The sequence below is a fragment of the Lepisosteus oculatus genome, chromosome 8 (assembly GCF_040954835.1).
Source record: "Lepisosteus oculatus isolate fLepOcu1 chromosome 8, fLepOcu1.hap2, whole genome shotgun sequence".
Lineage (NCBI taxonomy): Eukaryota > Metazoa > Chordata > Actinopteri > Semionotiformes > Lepisosteidae > Lepisosteus > Lepisosteus oculatus.
The window spans coordinates 15,031,509-15,050,928 of record NC_090703.1 but is presented as its reverse complement, the minus strand read 5'-3'; the positions used below and the strand labels follow the sequence as shown (position 1 = coordinate 15,050,928).

Sequence of the window (19,420 nt, the reverse complement as noted above, 5' to 3'; positions counted from 1 at the left end):
ATCCTGACATGGATTTGCATTAGTAATCTGCTTAGGCTCCTAACTGCTCTAGTGTAATGGCCTCCCAGAGGATTTCTCTAGGGTAAGAGGGCAGTGCTTGAAATAAGCACTACAGTAATTTAAGCTCAGAATTAATGCTCAAGTTATATGATGGTTTTTGATATGCAAGTAAAGCAGTGTTCTAGAAGACAGCAAGTGTTTCAACTGTAATGATAACGTCCATCCAAGGAACATGAGGGCTGTATAAAAATGCAGGCGTGATACGGAGCACGACACTCTCCATGAGACGTGATCATACGTGAGCATTAATACAGCAGTGATCTGCTAACGAGGTGTTAAAAGATTATCAGAATCATGTCAGCTGGTAATAACACCCAGAAGAGAAAGGAGACAAAATTAATGTGGTTTCAGTGGCATTAAAAAAGATACGCTTTGTGTAAAAGCTGCTCAACTATGAACAAACCAATGAGGAAAAAATGGCGTTCTGGTCTCAGACATTGTAGACGAGTTTCCACTGTGCAGTGTGAACGAATCAAATAGAGGGCAGTTTCCTTCCAGATTCCTGTTAGTTCACCTTTAAAGGACTCAATGAGCTGTTGACCTGGATGCTTAACAGAACACACAGGCGATTGTACTCACAAACACCCCCCTGTCTCTAGTGTAGGCAGAACCTATTTCTGACTATAAGAATCTGCTTTAAGGGCACACTGTTAATGGGGGTCTGAAGGTCTCTTTTTATGACAGCAGAGCTAATATTTGTAAATCCCCAATGCAAGCATGTATCTTGAATGGAATTCTTGAGATGTGTGTTTCTATACCCTTTTTTCTTCTTCAGGTGTTGCCTTACTGGGGCAATCCACATGACAGGAAGGTAATCCGGAAGTTTTGGAGTCAGGTACGATGTTGACACGGACTGAGAGCAAATGTTTTTGTTAATTTATTGTGCTGTAATTAACGCAACCAGCCCTTTCCAGGAATTTGGCAAGACCCTTGCCATGCCAGCTCAGCTAGGAAAGGGACATTTTCTTGCCCAATGTTCTGAGATTATACTGTAGCAGAGGCATAATACAATAGGTACAATAATTTTTTTTGGAATGTTGTAGAACTTAGTCAAAGAGTCTAGGTCAAAAGGGTGATTTATTAGAGCCCTCTTACATGATTTAATGTAGTGACAAAATGACACAAATCAAATTTTGCTTAGTATTAAGTGACCAGTAAGACAACTTGAAATTAAATGTGTTTCACAAATTTTGAAAGATTGGTTTCTAATGCTTTTAAACAATACCAGCATTTTAGGATCTTCAATCCCTACAAGGTAAAAAGTTAGGGCTAAAGTTTGAATATAGAGCTTTTTCTATAATTATAATCTTAAGACCTTTGCCTGGTCCATGGTCACAAGGGAAATAAAAAAAAATAATTACCAGCGTTTTTTTTTTTTATCTTGGTATACTCAAATATCAAAGAGGCACTTGTTCTGGTCAATTTTTTCTGGATCGACCCAGAGACATTGTTAGACTTGCTCTTGTGATTTCTTTGTGGTGAATACGTTGTGAAGCACAGTAACAGATTTATATTGTAGGAGCAGGATTTATATGTCCTCATTAGGGTATATAAATATACACAGTTTGTTACTAGTATGCGGTTAATCACAGAACTTGCCCAGCACAGAATACTTAGTCCTTTAAAGACTGAAGCTGTGTGCTTCCATTTCAGTGTAAAACTCCATGCAGAATCCTTAGGGGAAGACTCCACATTTTGAGAGAAAATGTTCTTATTGCTGTTTTTTCTGTCTGTAGAAAACATTGTATACCCAAGATGCACCTTTCCATGTGGTGATCACTAGTTATCAGCTTGTGGTGCAGGATGTGAAGTATTTTCAGAGAGTGAAGTGGCAGTACATGGTGTTGGATGAGGCCCAGGCACTGAAAAGCAGCACCAGGTAAGCTGAGGACGAGAGCTAGCTCTGAAAACTGAGTGGTACAGTATGAGAGAATTTGAAGGATGAACTCTGTGCTGTTATTTCATATTTTCTTACACAGGGCCCTAGGTTAGATTGCTGCAGTCTGTCAAATAAAAGACTCAAAAGATCGACTTTTTATTGGCAGCAATACATTTCTCTCCTTTGGAAATAAATGTACAAGTAAAGTCTTAAAAGGTTTTGCTTTGTTCAGCTTGAAGAAGTTGAAGGGCAGCTGACTGTGTTTGTTCTGGAAAGTGAAAAGTAACAAATAACCGTGTCCATTGGGCTGCTGGCGTAATTCTTTCCAAAGCCAGTCTGTACTGCAGAATTTATTATTACACAAGTGTCAGTTGACGATTACAAATTTAGCCTCATGATTTCTGGATTGATTTCTTTAGATTTCTTTTAAAAAGCTTGTCAACAGATGGATAATACACTTTATCTTTGGAAATTTTGCCAAGCACTAGTTTAAGTTCCAGCAGTGAAGTTGCTCTTTGTGAATTACCCAGGTTTATAGTTTGTGAAATAGATCAGTCCCATTCACAGTGATATTTATTTGGCAGTGTCCGATGGAAGATATTGCTGCAGTTCCAGTGTCGAAACAGGCTGCTTCTCACAGGAACACCCATTCAGAATACAATGGCTGAGGTGAGTGATGGAATTGTCTACGTTCTGGCTGAATCAGGTCTTTCTCAGTGCTGTGTATCAGCGCCGTGTTAAAAACATGTCATTTTCCCGAAAATTCAATCAAGGGTTGCACTGTTGTGTGCCGCAATCTAGATTCTTTACTGTTTTAATTCTAAGAAACCGTTCTCCAATGTAAATAGTGAAGATGAATGAGTGAGCAAAATCCTTGAATATTTCTCAAACCGTGCATGTGTGGCAATTTAACAAGTAATATGTGCAAGAAAAAGTTTTAGCTTTGTGCCTCCATTTAATTCCGATGCTTCTTCTTTAGCTGTGGGCCTTGCTGCATTTCATTATGCCGACTCTCTTTGATTCGCACGAAGAGTTCAATGAATGGTTCTCCAAGGACATCGAAAGTCACGCGGAAAACAAGTCAGCCATTGATGAGAGTGAGTATTTCAGAATATCCAAACTAATAATTCAGTGCCAAAAGGCAACATTATACACCTTGCAAGAACGGGACTAGAAGGTTGCTTTAGGGCTGAAAAAAAGCTTACCACATAAAAAAGGATTCCATGTGTTTTAAATTGTGTTTGAAAAGGATTGTGGGGTGATGGTGAAGTTAAGATGACACACTAGTGACATATTAGAAATTCAGTAGACAATTATTTAATTGAATGTGAGAATGTTTTTATAGATTAGGATCATGAATAGTTACGTTTTTCTATGCTTGAGATCTGTTTCACATCTGGCTCAATTTTAAAAATATCTTTTGGATGAAGAAAAAAGTACAGTACTCAGTTTGATTTTTGCTACTTATGTTTTGCTCTTTCAGACCAGCTATCTCGATTACACATGATACTGAAGCCATTTATGTTACGGCGCATCAAGAAGGATGTGGAGAATGAACTCTCTGATAAGGTACTAAGTGAAAGTAATCTTGCTACTCTGCTGTTTGGGGCATGTTGGAGCGTTTCAGGCCTAAATCTCCCATTTCCTCTGCTTGCAGCTGCTTTGAGTGTTTATCAAGGTCAAATTTGTTTTCCCAGGTGGTTTCTAAACATCAGCATGTTTTATAACTCATGATATGTCGAAGCAGCTCTTTATATGTAGACAATTGGCCACATTTGTTGTCTCTTCATTAGATTGAAATTCTGATGTACTGTCAACTGACAAGCCGCCAGAAGCTCCTGTACCAGGCCCTGAAGAATAAGATCTCAATAGAGGATCTTCTCCAGTCTTCAATGGGAACAGCACAGCAAGCACAGAACACTACCAGCAGCTTAATGAACCTCGTCATGCAGTTCAGGAAGGTGAAAAATGCACCCTGTACACAAACTGCCTGTTTTTTTTATCTGCTAGGCTTAATCAACCCTAAATATTATAATAGCATTCATAAATGAAAGATGAAAGAATTTGTATTTAATATTTCTTAAAATTAATCTTCATTTTCCAAGGCACTTACAACTAAAAGCAAGAACCAGCAGTGCCACTTCAACCTCAGTTTTTCAGAGAGTTGACATGTACTTGCATAGATCATTTCTTAAGGATGCTTGAAGGAAGCGGTATTGTTCTTGAGATTCCTGTGGTAGTCCAGGTTAACTTCAGTCTGTTCTTGAAAATATGACGTATGACTTTTTTTTTTGTTTTTATCATTTGTTTTTTTTTTATTTGCCTTTAGGTGTGTAACCATCCTGATCTTTTTGAACGGCAAGAGACCAGATCACCTTTTCACATGTTCTTGAAACCCTATGTCATGTCTAAGTTCCTTTTTCGGCAAGGCCTGATCTCAACGTTCAATCAGTGTCGGACCAGGTGGGTAATTTGAGGGGGTTTAAGGTCAGGTCCTGCATGGGTCATTCCTGTTATATACAACAGATTCTGCATGGAACCAGTCAGAAATCTCAGAGTCCCCTTGGCAGCAGGCTTCACCCTCTGTCCCATTGAAAATAAAGCCCTCAGATTTTTGTGCTAAATGTATTGATTGACGTTACTTAATACAGTGTATTTCGTTAACATCCCAAGAAATATATTTCTAATGCTTTTACTTCCAAAAATAACATTTAGCTCATCAGTCCTTTTTCATTGATGGAAAATAGGTGTCAACTGCTTCTGTAGTATTCATGCAGTGTTTTGTAGTATAAATGTAACCTGATATTTTGACAAATTATTTTGTATTCAGATTGTTTGATTCACCTGTATCATACAAAGGAATCATTTGCTTCATTTGGGTAAAATACTGACAGTTTAAAAGATCCCTTGAATTATAGTAATCAGGTAATGTTTTAATTAAGCATTCAACATTTTTTAAACAGCAGCCTGCTTTTTAATGCTGCAGTAGACCACTTAAATATCTTAAAACAGACATAAAAGAGAATGTGTTCCATTATCTAGTGTAAGTTTGCATATTCAGAGATTAATGAGTGTAGTTTCCATCCATTTCAAAAGTTAAGGTCTAACTGCAATAGAGACTTTCTTGTGCAGCAGCCTAAAACTAATGTCAAATTCTGTTTCAAATACATTTTCTGGTTGCTGCTTTAAATGGCTGTATTGAATGAAGCACTTGAATAATTATAGTTTTTAAGTTAAATGTATTTTTCTACTTGAAAATCTAATTCTTATAATTGAATTTTCTCAAGTAAATTAGTTAATGTACATTGACAAAAAGTTCAGGTGGTTATGAAACATATTTTAAGGTTACGTAATGAACAAGTGACAGGACCTGATACCTACTGAAAATTATTTGTTTTCAGTAGGTATTTCCGAGACAATTTTTACTAGAAACATTCCAGTAAAAATCATTATTATTAAAAATCGTTGTTATTAGTTTATCTCAAAAGGCAATTTTATATTTTGACAAGTATCATTCTTATAAAATTGTCTGTCTAAGGGGGATGACAATGTTGATAAAAAGTATGAAGTATTTGTTTGGAAGTAATCTGCAAAATAAACATCAGACTGTATACTGTATGATACCTCTTAAGTTACTCCTTCACATTCTTCAGAAGACCTCTTGTGTTCTGGTTCCCTGCAGTTGAAAGTAACTGAGGAAGTGTCAGTATAATTTTAAGGTCAGGTTAGAGTTGTGCTCACTCAATCTGATAGCAGCTTTCTGCTACATTAAAATCTGGCAGTGTTCCACATGGCTAAGAGAAAGCCATTTAATCCTGCTTCTATTCAGAAAGGGACACCTGCTGAGTCAGAATTGTATATGAAGAGACGAGCCCGTCTCTAGAGAACATTAATAATCTCTGGAAGGTTATTTATTTTTGTCAGATTGGCTTTTGTTTTGAATTAGGTTAGGTCCTTATTTTTTCATGTTCTGATGTCCGGTATTTTAATCAAGCCTCAGCCACTTATCTTTGTCTAAAAGTGTAATTGCTAACCCTTTATGTTTGATGTGATTGCTTTCTGCATGGCTACCTCCAACATTTGTTTAAAATGAAAGAGCATCAGAGAGTGTGTTTAAAGTGTGGTAATGCGTAGCACTCAGGCTGTTTTCCTGTTTGTCTGAGTGTTTTGTATAAACCAGAAGGAATGTGCTTTTACCACATCTCAGTGCCATTTTAGGTGTAAATAAAAGGAGAATGAGATTATTTTTGAGACCAAAGATGTTGTTATCCCAAGACAAGTCCACCTTTCTAACTCATTCTCACTGATACAGAAGAGCTCTGTTGACACAGGAAAAAAGGAAAGTATTTTGTTTCCCTGTGCTAATGCTTCTGTTTGGTTTGCAGGCTGCTACAGGTCCCGTTGTCACCATTTTCTCCACAGCACATTCATCAGTCCTTATTTCACAGAAAAGGTAAGTTGCTAACTGATATAGCTCACTTGCCTGGTCTTAAAATGTCAATAGTAATTTAAGTATGTATATTATGACCATGCCTAGTTTTTTTAAGGCTTTTGTTAATAACAAAAACTTTGAAAATACTCAAATATTGATAAAACAGTGATTCCAATTCTTTGCGCAGAGCCTGTAAATTTGAATTTTCTTACTTTATTTACATATTTTCAAAACACATGGTTGGCACCAGGGAAAACAAGGCCATTTAATCAGTTCTAATGTCTTTGGGCTTAGATTTGATGGTATTTCCAATGTTGAGAAATGTGTTATGGAAAGTTCCATAAACAAATCCCCTTGAATAATTACCATACTTGACAGTAAAAGAGGATCTGCATTTCCATCAACAGGTAATGATGAGAGCAGCTGTTTTTCCTTCCTGCGTTTTATAGACGTGTCTCCAGCTGAAATGTCTAACATGATGCTTCAAGGAACTGTAGTCCGGTGAGTCCAAGATAACCCCAGTGACTTTGCTTTGTTTGTGTGCGGGTTGTATTTTTTATGTGCCACTGTCTGACATCCTTTTGTCTGTTCCAGATGGTTAGCTCTTTTTTTGTCTCTGAAGTCTTCTTACCGGCTATATCTGCAACGCTTGTGGTCTGTGGAAGAGGAAGAGCCTAAGGCCAAATCCAAGTTCCTGTCCAACAGGGATCTTGTGCTGTGGCTAAACCATCCCACTTCGTTCCCCAGTGCGCAGAACAGTCCTGTGCTACAGGTGAGCACCGGTACAGGGGTTCTTTAATCTCCCTTTCCCACTCGCAGCAAGAACATCAGAGAGCACCCAATGGCCCTCACACACCACCTCCAGAGATAAAGGTCTGGATTAAATCGAAACCTCAGACCACCCACCAGACGCAGATTACAAAACCAATGCATGATGAAGGCTATCCACTCAGTTCCAATTTCTGAGACTGGTTATTAAATCTTGGTAACGAGGTCAATGAATTAATATTATAGAAAAAAAATTACAAATTCCAAATTAAGCGCAAAATCATGAACTTTGTAAAAGTAATGTAAGTCGCCATGTTGTCGCAAACTGCTGGGTTCGGCACGGGCGAGAGCAAGAGTTCCCATGAGATGGGGCCCTTCCTGCTCACGACTCACTGTAAGAACTAATGCAATGTGATGTACGAGCGAATAAGTACAGGTTGTGCAGCAGACATTTCACTGCAGAAATGTTCCAATGTGATCTGCATGCAGAGTCTCGAAATCGAGAGCAATATTTCTATTGGATTAAAATAAGCGTATTCACAAGCCCGCTTATTTACAGTGTCTTAGGGCCTGTTGACATCACCGGAGGTTTTTTTTGCCTTATACTGAATCGCTGAATATGGCATTGCGCATACCTGGAAAATTTGTTTTTTGTGATGTAATTTAGTTTTTTTTATAATTTACTGTGTACATTTTACTTTTATTGTGGTTTGAAATGCATTCATCAGTGCTGATTCTTTCTAAGAGGTGTTAGTGGGGCCAGCAGGGGGCGCTCACCCTGCGGTCCATGTGTGTCCTAATGCCCCAGTATAGTGACGGGGACACTATACTGTAAAACAGGCGCCGTCCTTCGGATGAAACGTAAAACCGAGGTCCTGACTCTCTGTAGTCATTAAAAATCCCAGGGCGCTTCTCGAAAAAAGTAGGGGTATAACCCCGGTGTCCTGGCCAAATTTCCAATTGGCCCTTACCAATCATGGCCTCCTAATAATCCCCCTCTATGAATTGGCTCTCCTTCCCACTGATAGCTGATGTGTGGTGAGCGTTCTGGCGCATTATGGCTGCCGTCGCATCATCCAGGTGGATGCTGCACATTGGTGGTGGAGGGGAGTCCCCATTACCTGTAAAGCGCTTTGAGTGGAGTGTCCAGAGAAGCGCTATATAAGTGTAAGCAATTATTATTATTATTATTATTATCATTATTATTATCATTATTATTATTATTATTATTATTATTATTATTATTATTATAACCGTGAAATATAAAAATAGCGTTGCAGTTCCCCTATAATTATGGCAAGCCGCTGACAAAGAGAAAGTCATCAACTGCCATGTTTTGAATTTATTATTTGGCAGGTAGACTGAAGTTTGGCTAACAGCTCTTTTTTGTAGCTCACAGACACTGGTATACACAAATTGGTAAAAAATATTAAACTTGCTTTCTACTCCATTCTTATCCAGTATTGCCTCCTAGCGCCCACATATTTTTCCTGTGGCTTTTTTCTTTAAAATAGTTAGCACAGCCTTTTATGATTCTGTTGCGGTCTACTGGTTAGGAATGTATGTAGGGTTAAAAAAAACTCATAGGATAAAGCTTGCTGCAAATTGTATTAATTCAGTGTAAATTAGAACCTGGAAACTAGGGAAACTGTTCTAATGGCATTTTCTCCTGGAACAGTTTGGAGAGTGACTAGTTTATCTACACTCACCAACACAGTCTGTTGATGTTTGTGTTTAAATTTGTATCGTCCCACACAGTTCAAGCTGCAGAGCTTTACTGCTGAGCTTAAGAAAGAGATCTTGAGAACGTGGAAATGACATTATAAATCAAATTCAGCTTTTTAAAAAGAACCATTAGTAACGTCAATATATTCAAATTCCGTGTACTGAACAAACTTTCGTCTAACATACACATCACCCCAGAGAAACGCACTCATATTCAAAATATATTGTGTTCCAGGGAGTGTGATGACTTGAAACATTCTAAATTCTCTTTTGTTTCATTCATTTTTTCCATAGAATTACTATTAAATAAGGTACAAATTCACATGCAAGGATGTAGGTATGGCTTTTTGTCAAGCGGGGGGTTGTATTAGTATAAGAATTTAATTCAGCTCTTAGTTACCGTGCAGTATGTGGCAAGACATTATGGTTATTAGTGTAAGAGATTCATTCATGTAATTAATGTTCTTATAGAAAAACAACATCCATAAAATCCACAAGATTGCAAACGATTATGTAAAATATCAGTATGACCTCTATTTAAAGGGGTTTGGGGTTTATCTGGAAAGGTAATTTAGGAGACTTACCAGGGGTATTTAATTGCCAAACAAAAGGGTAAGACTCTAATCTGTTTTATTAATCTCTTAATTCCTCAGGAAGAGCGTCACCTAGCTTCAGTGAGGCGTGTTCTGTCACGCTTTTGATACTGTTCAAACACACCTCGCACCTCAGTTTTCCTATGCAGCAGCTCCTCGACTCAGGCAGCGTTACACAAGCATGTTCTGGGGAGGGCAGCGGTAACCTGACTATTCAAACACTGAAATCTGGCAGCACTGTCAGGGGTGCCTCATGACTAGAATTCTGTACTGAATAAATCACCGTTTAATGAAAAAGTTTAAAGATTGCATTCATTACTCCAGGGCATTCTAAAACAAGGTAGGGCTCTGAGATTGTTAAAATATGAGCTTTTTTCTTTTTTGTATTGAAAGCAGTGTGCACATTAGCACAGTCAATATTTTGCTTTTGTTTGGTCAGTCATTAAATCATTACCATAGGTGAACAAGCAGTTGCCAGGAATGTATACGTATGTTTTTATTCATGTTCTATGTAAAATCTTAACTTTGCCTTTATTTGTCTTTTCCACACTGAGTAGTGAGCTTAGGCTCAAACAGATGGAACACTGGACACACATTTGGACTCGCGTGCAGGGACTATATTGTTTCTGGCAGAGATCGGCTTCCTTATTTCCTTTTTATTTCTGTCTAGAAATGTAGGTCCCTTATTTTCCTTCTTGGAGAATGTTAATGGAAATAGTAAAAAGGATGTTTGATGAGCTGCAGCTCTGCCAGAAACTGGCTACACTGGCAGGCTGTGCTGCTGCCCTTGTGTTTCAGCCTGACTCAGCAGCCTCCATGTGTTGAAGAGTAGTCCCCCCTGAGATCTGTGCAGTTTCCACATCTCTGTTCTCAGTTTGGGAAGACAGAAAAGTCTTGGCTCCTCAGACTGTTTCCAGTCTCACTTGCAAAACAGCTGACAACACAGCATGTGCTGCAGTTTTGACAGCCCCATTCATCACGTTCAGTGTCTTTTCCCTGCAAATGATGTGTGATGATATTACAGGCAGCACCTGCTCATCACAAAGAGCTAAGGTTTTTTGTCCTCTAGAATTTGTATACAGCATTTCTTTTAGCCACAATATTCAATCTGTTTTCTTATCTATTGTATGAGTGAAGCACCTCATTCCATCAATACAAGCATGGATTTTATATAAAGCTGTTAACCTGTTGGACTAGGAATGTATAGCTCTGGAATGTTTTTTTCTGCATAAAAGAGCAATTACAGAGAATACAGTGTCTACTTTGGATTAATTCCCAGAGTTTCCTGTCTATTGAATTAATACATTTTGGTACTGACCTACTTATTATGTGTTTGATTGGATAATGTTTCTAATAATTGTTGATTTTAAAACAAATCTACTAGAATAGATGAGTTTGGTATTTGCCAATAACTTCTCATAAGTTTAAATGCTGAGTAAGGTTGTTTTTGTCACAATTGCCACTAGGTGGAACCAGATGGCTGTGTGGAAACAGACACCTTTGATGTTTCGTTGGTCACTTGTGACCCAGAACTGTGAAACCACCCTTGCAGTTTCAACACATATGAATCATACTACAGCATATTTGTTCATATACATTATTAGAACTACAGAGTCCCATTAACATAGTATATCCAATGTGAAAAAAAAGAGGAAAGCCAGAAAGGAGAAGAGAATCACTTGGTGTCCCATTGCTGAGAGGTCTGCAACAGCTCCACGGATCCAAACAGCAGAGAATTCCATAAAAACTCCAATGTGTTTAATTTCAGCTTTTCTGGAGCTCATGCAGTGACTGCCCACTCTGATTTCGCTGTGCTGTATATTGTGTTGCAGGAACTTGTCTTCACCAGCCATAGCCCCACTGTAGTGAGCCATAATGACGTGGTGATACACCGCAGGAAATCAGCTACCTCCGTCGTGAGGCCCTGCCAGGCCACAGAGCTTCCCAAGTTCGTTTTCACCTATGTCTCACGGGTAAGAACAACTGCAGCACTTGCACTCTGTTATTACAATGTATACCAAGACAGGTTTTTGTTTGTTAATGTCATAGGGGAGAGATCTTTTAACAAAGAATGTTAAGCAAACGTTCTCAGTCGTATTTGCCATTGTTAATTCATGAAAGCGATGTTTTGAGCTTTTCTTAGACACGCAGACTGTCCTTATCGGAATGGTGCAATTCTGAATCATAAGAGTGTGTACTATAAAGTGAGTGCTGTCATCAGAGATTTCTCCTGTGTGGATTTTGCCATCAGTAACGCACTTTCTTTGTTTGCTTTGTCTGACCAATATTTATATGAGTGTTTACTTTCTGGGATGGTAATTCTTCTTTAGGACATGTTTTATTGTAGGGCCTTGTGATGAACATATGGCAGGGTCCCTTACTGTACACACTGTCCCCTCACCTGGGTGGTGGATGATGCCACCAGAAAGTGAGTGACAAACTGCCACATGCAAAAAAAAAGATAGGTCTGTTGATAATCATTTATACTGCAGGGCTGTAATAGAGCACGTCTTTGATGGGCTGCTCCCATTTACACATTATGGGAATTTGCATGAACATTGTATGTACTTTCAGAAATAAGATTGCTTATTCCACAGCAGGCAATAGGTATGTGTAGTTACACCGTATTTGCAGTTTAACCGTATTTCATTTATTAGACTATAAAAAGAAGATAGGGGATAATTTTCAGTTAGGCACTGTATTAACTCTAGGCTGCTATCAGCCACCTGGCTTAAAGACAGTATATTGATGAAAACCTAGTTTAGGAATCGCTTGGAGTTCCTAACATGTGTTGATCAAAGCATGGAGTTCAGGTTAATTTCCCCTAATAACCACAAAATGAGGCTGTGCGTATGACTTAGGTGGATTTAGATGCTGTAGAACAATTATATCCATATCTTCTAAACATGTGCAGGTGTCTGGTTGCAGCTGTTGACCGGAGTATAATATTTAAAAGAAGGTGCCGGAGGCAGCCCTGCTGTGAGGCTTTCAGAGTTCAAAACAGACCCCATAATTCTTCTCCTTTTTGCAGCCGCTTCGTTTTTTTTGGCAAGGTCTTTCTCCTGGTTTTCTGATTCAAATTATTCTGTCAGTAACTGAAAAGTTTGTAGGCTAAGGATTTTGTTATAAATGAATGGGTTTGACTGTTACCGGCTTGTGCCAGAGACAAAACAGCTAATTTACAGCTGGCAAAATGTGATGGGCAATGAGCAGTGGTGATTTCATCAATGCAGATGAAGAAAGTCATTTATTTTTGTGATCAATTCGTGTTGGGCTTCGTAGTTCTTGTTGTCCTCCAGAAAAGAATGTAGGTTTCTTTTTTTCTGAGCATGCTGGAATAGAGCTGTTGAGAACAGCACCATTGACACAGGGAGAGAAGGTGGAAGGAAAGAACTGAAAAAAAAACTTTCACAGAAACTTTTGGAACACGTTTCATATGAAGCTGGCAAACTGTAACTACAACCAAGCATAGATTTGGAAGGGTAATGAAATTGATAGAATGACAGGAAATCTGTTAAAATTCTCGGATTGCCCCAGAATCGAAAACTTTGCTCTTTTCACAGTGAACAAAGGAGTCAAAACAATTTCAGATGTATAATTTATTTCTTCATTGAAGCAATGTCTAATTTTATTAATTATTGCAGGAAATCACCAGCTGTAATTCAACAGGATCATGTAGGCCATGAAGAGGGGTTATTTCTTTTGGCAGACACTTTGTAGGAAAGTGAATTTCTACTGAACTTCTCACTATAATGGCAGGAAATGTCAACTAAAGTGTGACAGTGACAAATTGTGCTTGCTCTGTCCATCCAAAACAAGTGCAATTGAACTGGAACAGCAGGCAAGAGATAAAATGTGGCTTTGTGTCTGACAGCCTTTTGGATAAAAAGCAGCTGGAGTTGTTACAGGCTGGGTGGGAGTGGGAGTGCGGAGGATGAGATGCTTCATTTCAAGTCTTTGTACAAGAGCCAAAAACCGAAGCTTTGTACACCTTACAAAAACATTTAATCTGTTACTAAAACAAAGGGTGATTTTTTTGCTTCTCATCAAAATCCTTTGAAAGATAGTTGCGCATGAAGTAAGAAGATAAGATAAGATCACTTTATTGGCCATATACAATTTCTTGAATTAGGAATGCGTCTTTTCGCATACCCCAGCTTGCTCTCCATGAGACACTCAGACACACAGACAGGCAGAGAAGCTTGGGGTTAGAGTGCAGGTCAGTCATTTATACGTCGCCCCTGGAGCAGTTGGGGTTAAGGGCCTTGCTCAGATGCCCAACGGAGTAGGATTCCTCTGCCGGCCGCGGGATTTGAACCAGTCATACTGTCTGAATAAGAAAAAAAGTGTTCCTGGTTATAAAATAACTATTATAATGGAAATCCTGTTGTCGTTTTGCAAAGAGGTCGAAGTTCATGATGTGCTGACAACTTTCTGCAGCACACTTTTGGCCCGACGGTCGCCTGCTATTCCTGGAGGAGACCTAGCCCAGCAGTCCATGAGACTTGATCTGAGTCCATGTGGTTCTAACCTACAAGGATACCTGTAAGATCAGGCATTTCAAGTTAGCCTGTAAAATACTTAGAATTTAAAGGCAACAATTGAACACAACATTCACTTAGTTTCACCACACACATTTCAGCATGTTGGACTTTTTTGTACTTGTGAAATGAGCTGGAATTCAATGCAGAGGTGGACACATCACCACAGTTTGAAATTATGTTCAACTTAAAGATAATATATGTACTGATTTGGTGTACTTTGCCAACAGCTGGTGAGCATAAATAAGGCTAAAAGCAACACAATATAAAAAAAAGTTTCATTTATATATGGGCTGAACCGTGTGGAATGTCATTTTGATTTTTGTTTTACTCTGCTTTCATTTAAATAAGTGCTGTGAGCTACAGTATATGATAAAAGTTAAAATTGTAAATGCAGTTTTATGTACGAACACTGTCAATCGGGAAACTGCAGTCATAAAATAACTTCTTTACATAACATTTGCACAAAAGGCTTTAAAGTGCAACCTGCAGCTTAAAAGATTCAGGTTGTGTGAATGAATTATATGTGCCTTTTGACAGACAGATCTCTCTTAAATTTTTTGTTCCCTTCAACTGAGTGATCCCGTTTATGAGATTTCCGCTTTGCAGCATGGTGACAGCCTCCTTGTTATCTATCAGATCATGAAAGATCATGGTAACAGAGTTCCCATTATTGTAAGGAACAGACAATTGTTTAGGAGCTATCTGCATGAGGAGGTGTCTCCTTGACCTTTTGCTACTCTCTGTCAAGTGATCTCAATTCTAGGAAGTTTCCCCTTTAAAAGGTTCCCTGACTTGTGAGGACTGTGGCTTAGGAGCTGCAAACACAGCTTTTCCAGGTGAATGGCAGTCAAGCTGTAGGAAAATTAAATCGACCCATCTTTTTAGTGAGAATTTTCCTTTGAGGGTACAGCCCCTGTTTTCACTGTTTTTGACAAGCAGGGAAATGTTTTGTTGAAATCTCAAAGGCTCTTTATTCACGTAATCCAGTGTAGCCCCTCAGATACCCAATCTGGAGCCAAGGCTCTGTGCTCATTCATCTGTTCGGTCTCATTCGCAGTTTATCATCATCACAGATTGTGTGTGTTCTACAAGATAACAGTGTTTTCTTTTTGTTTGGCTTCACTTCTGTGAGTTACAGACCAGAAATGATCAATGACTGTAAGACAAATTGATTGTCGTAAGGAAAAAAGGGAAAAACACTGGCAGGACCTTTTACAGATTGCTAGGAAAAGACAGTTTTATTGAGTATGACTGCCGCGGGAGATTTAGTTTCAGATTTTTTAGTTTTCGATTTTAAAGTGAACGTTGGCTTTCTTGAGGCGAACTCATATATATGCCAGTAGTAGTTTGTTCACTTTACCTGTTATTCATAATTTTCCGGAAGCACTCCTTTGCCTTTAACGTGAAAGAAATGTGGGTGAAAGCTGAAAAACCCTCTGGTCTTTCCCTTTAGTTTTCGTGACTGGTTTAAAACTCCTCTTGTTTCACATGAAGGCAGGCGGTTTTCTGTAGCCCTTCTCATCCCATGTCGCTGTTCTGTTGCCCAGGTGACTGCAGTGCCCATGGAACGATACTGCAATGATCGCAGTGCGGAATATGAGTGGAGGGTGACCAGGGAAGGAGGAAGCACCACGGCCAAGCAGTGCTTCCTGTACGGATCCCCTGAGCTGGCGGCCAGCTGGACGGGTCGACTGCAGGCATTTTTCCCTAGTAGGCCGGGGGGTGTTGTAGCCCTGCACCCTAGACACGGCTGGTCCTTCATCAGGATACCTGGTAAGCATGGTGCAGTTTCTTTATTATTTCTTTAGATTGGCGTTACCGTGTTGTGCATAGATACGTATAGCTGTTTTACTAAATGACACACAGTATCTGTCTTTTTAATGCATTAAGGCCAGTATTCACCAAGATATTACCAACGCTGAGGAAATGCGAATGCGATTTTTCTAACTACTATCAAAACTACCAGAAGAAATTATCAAAGGCTAAGGAAAATTGGGGCAAAATGTTTCAGACTTAATGTTTGATAATTTTGTTCCCACAATAATGTTTTAAAATGATTTTTTCAGAGCCATTATACGCTTCATTTGAAAACCTTTATTAATAGTATGTCTGCTAATTTAAAGGAATAAGAATTTTTACATGTTCTTCTCACTAGAGAAACTCCCTTCCACTCACATTAGGAATGCTGAAACTAAAGAACCCTTTTGCAGGCTTTAGTGAAAGCCATTGGAAGTGGAGTTCATCTTGCTTTCCAGGATTATATTGATTTTGACTTTGTACCACAGTCTGAGATGCCTTGGCATGTGAAGACATACTGTATACAAAATAAAATTGTACAGTTGTCTTTACATTTTTTCTTAATGACATCTTTATCAGATATTTTACACACACATATTTTCGGCTTTATCTTTCCATATTTACTGTATATATTGATGAGTCTAATTTATTATTTAATTCCTGAAACACACATATCCAGAAATGGTGGATATGGTGCAAATACACAATTCAAAATGTACCGATTTTATGGCTGTGTCTCTTTCTGGTGAACTTTTTTTTACAAACTGGCTTCATCTGCTAAAGGAAGCTGATAAACCCATCGCACGTCTTTATTTCAGGCAGACGCCTTTGATTCATCAAAGGCCTGATATGATGCCTGAGAACATGTGGAAACTTGTTCTGTGTGCAAAGGATGAGACTTCCTTTGACAGATGTAATAACAAGTGAAATTGATAAGTAACTGAAGTGAATTAGTTTGGCAAAAATGCAGCTGCAGTTTTTATTTTGCTCTAAAATGTATTGTGGTAGTCAGCAGTGCTTAGGTTAGCAAATGCAGGTAAATAAATAGCTATAAAAATGAAGGAGTATGTTACAGCAAGCTTTCAGATATTTTCTTTGTGAATTTAATATTGCATTATTTCTTGCCATATGACAAGAAAATGGAGAACAATTCTATGTTTCAACTTGGAAGTGTTTCTGAATTATTACAGAATTTAGGAACATAAATGCCTAGAATTTGGATGTATATCCCTAGACTCCAATATTATGTGTTTTTTTTTACCATAAACCATGGTATATACACAGTATAAACCATAGACAAACGTATTCACTGCAGTGTTGGCTATCTCTGTTCTTTGGGGAAATTGCATTACCTGCCACTTAATTCTTCGAAAAGAATGTCCCACTGAAGGAACTGCAGTTTGTTTAATAATGCTGCAGCCTTAACAGTAGCCTAAAATGTAAACAGTTTGGCCTTTGTGAAATGATCAAGATAAGTGCACACATCTCCGAGAGGAAAAAACAGCTACTCTGTGCCAGATCACTTCATCTTTCCCAGACTGGGCAAAAAAAAAATGTCTGTGAAAAAATCCAGTAAGGTCACACCAAAGGCTAGGACTGGGGCATGGCTGAATCCAGCCTGGAACTATCCCACAGCACTGCGACTCCAGACAGCACCGCTGTCAGCACTTTCCTCCAAAGTGACTGCGAGAGGTGTATCAGACCTGCTTTCATGGCTCCCATCCGGTTTTAGAAGCACAGTCCGAAAAAGCTATATGTCTCTGTGCTAAAGAATCTTTCAACAGAAAACACAAATAAATGACATTTATTCGGCAAATAATTCACATGCACTGTGTTTAATAATCGAGGGTGTGCTTGTAATGAGCAATCGGTGAAGAATCTAAGACTGAAAGGGCTTCTTATATTCATAATCCCCATAAGGCTTTCCCTTCGTGTTAAACCTTAAAAAGGTGTTAATTCCATAATGTTATGCTTCAGATCTTTGTAATGATTTGTTTCAGAAAGCAGTCTCCAGATAGTCACTTTGGTGGGTGCCTGTAATATATAGGAAATGCTGTAATGTTGTATAGATTAATCCTCTGGTACTTGCGCTGAGAACGGAACAAGTACTACCGTAATTGTGCAGGAAGTCTGTGAACTGAAGGAGGACAAAACAAGGAAATTCTAGCCATGCTATGAGCAATTGTTTTAGAATTACGTTAGGTTAGAGTGGTGTATGACAGTGGCTTTTAGCATGGTCAGTCTGAGTCCACGTGTTGGACAGGAATAAATGAAAATCACACAAACTGTGGTATAATGCGTTGTGAAATGTCCATATGAATATTGATTTCTACCACTTACACCTGTTCCTTTTACACATACTAATATTAAAGTTAAAAAACTGCAGCTAGAGCTGCATCCAGGGTTCAGTTTACACATCACATAATAGTCCACAATAAATTATTATTATTATTGTTATTGTTATTATTATTTTATTATTATATTATGATGATGATTCAGTTTCCATTTTCTAACACTGGACATCACACCAGTCCATGGCAGTGCAGGCGCACAGACACTTACACACTCACACCAGAGGCAATTTTACCAGACGCCAAAACCTACCGGTTTATCTTTGGGCTGTGGGAGATACACAGAGCACCTGGAGAAAAAAAAACTCCTAAACACAGGGAGAACATGCCAAGTCTACACAGATAGCACCCCAGGTCTGGAATTTAAACCAGGGCCCCAGCTCTGCAAGACAGCAATGCTAACCACTGCACCATTGTGTTGCACAATAATAAGAGTAGTTAATAGTAATCCCTTTTGTTCATATAGTACTTTTTCATCCAGAAGATCACAAAATGCATTATTATAAGAAGGACTCACTTCGTCCTCGTGGGTCACCTGTCAGCAGCCACACGACACATCAGATCAGGTAGAGAAGTGAGAATTTTCTTCAACAGTCAAATTAAGGAGGAACTTAAGACTATTATAGTGTCTTGGGATCTTTAGAAAACAAGTAGACAGGACCTCAGTTTAACGTCTAGACATACCCACACACAAGTTTTCAAAAAGGTCCTTGTTTCCCAAATTGTAATTAAGAGACTTAAGTACTGAAGTATAAAGCTTTTCTCACAATGGCTTTAGATTTTCTTCTATTGCAGGCTCAATTGAGACATACAAATTGTCTGGAAATGCATTGGGATCTGCTCTTTCCAGGACTGTGGGAAACATTTGGTTCCCTTCCTGTTCTTTGAAAGAAAAATGTACTCCAGTAAAATAGCAGGAAGTGTCCTGAGTCTTTTGATATTAGCAAAACAAGTTGGGCACATTATTGTTTACAGTTAACATTTGTTGGACCATCTTTATCGAAAAACCAGGTTTCAGTGAATTTCTCCTCTGCTTTCCAGTGGTGTGTGCTGAATTGAGTTTTGATCCATAAAAAAATTAAACAAGAGATGTCCAAAATGGAAAAAAATTAGAGTCGAAGAAACACTATACAAGTAATGTTGCAATTCAGAATATTATGCAGAGAAGGAATACATCAGTTTCATGGAGATGATGATTGAGCAGTGTCTGTTTACCGATATTTTGCAGATATACATGCCTTTGTTGTATATCTGCCAACAAAGATATTTCT

The 19,420-nt window shown here is 38.6% G+C and overlaps 1 protein-coding gene across 5 annotated transcripts in view; it reads left to right on the top strand.

Moving 5' to 3' along the window:
• The window catches only part of ino80 (INO80 complex ATPase subunit), a 55,494-nt gene that overhangs the window by 15,539 nt on the left and 20,535 nt on the right, over positions 1-19,420 (top strand). For all 5 annotated transcript variants that reach the window (XM_015350850.2, XM_015350851.2, XM_015350848.2 and 2 more), the window contains exons 15-26: positions 836-895; positions 1,797-1,939; positions 2,524-2,608; positions 2,919-3,036; positions 3,423-3,508; positions 3,733-3,900; positions 4,269-4,402; positions 6,325-6,392; positions 6,779-6,872; positions 6,966-7,143; positions 11,290-11,430; positions 15,549-15,774. In XM_015350850.2, the coding sequence (XP_015206336.2) occupies positions 836-895; positions 1,797-1,939; positions 2,524-2,608; positions 2,919-3,036; positions 3,423-3,508; positions 3,733-3,900; positions 4,269-4,402; positions 6,325-6,392; positions 6,779-6,872; positions 6,966-7,143; positions 11,290-11,430; positions 15,549-15,774 (1,501 nt within the window). The remainder of the gene's footprint in view (positions 1-835; positions 896-1,796; positions 1,940-2,523; positions 2,609-2,918; positions 3,037-3,422; positions 3,509-3,732; positions 3,901-4,268; positions 4,403-6,324; positions 6,393-6,778; positions 6,873-6,965; positions 7,144-11,289; positions 11,431-15,548; positions 15,775-19,420) is intronic.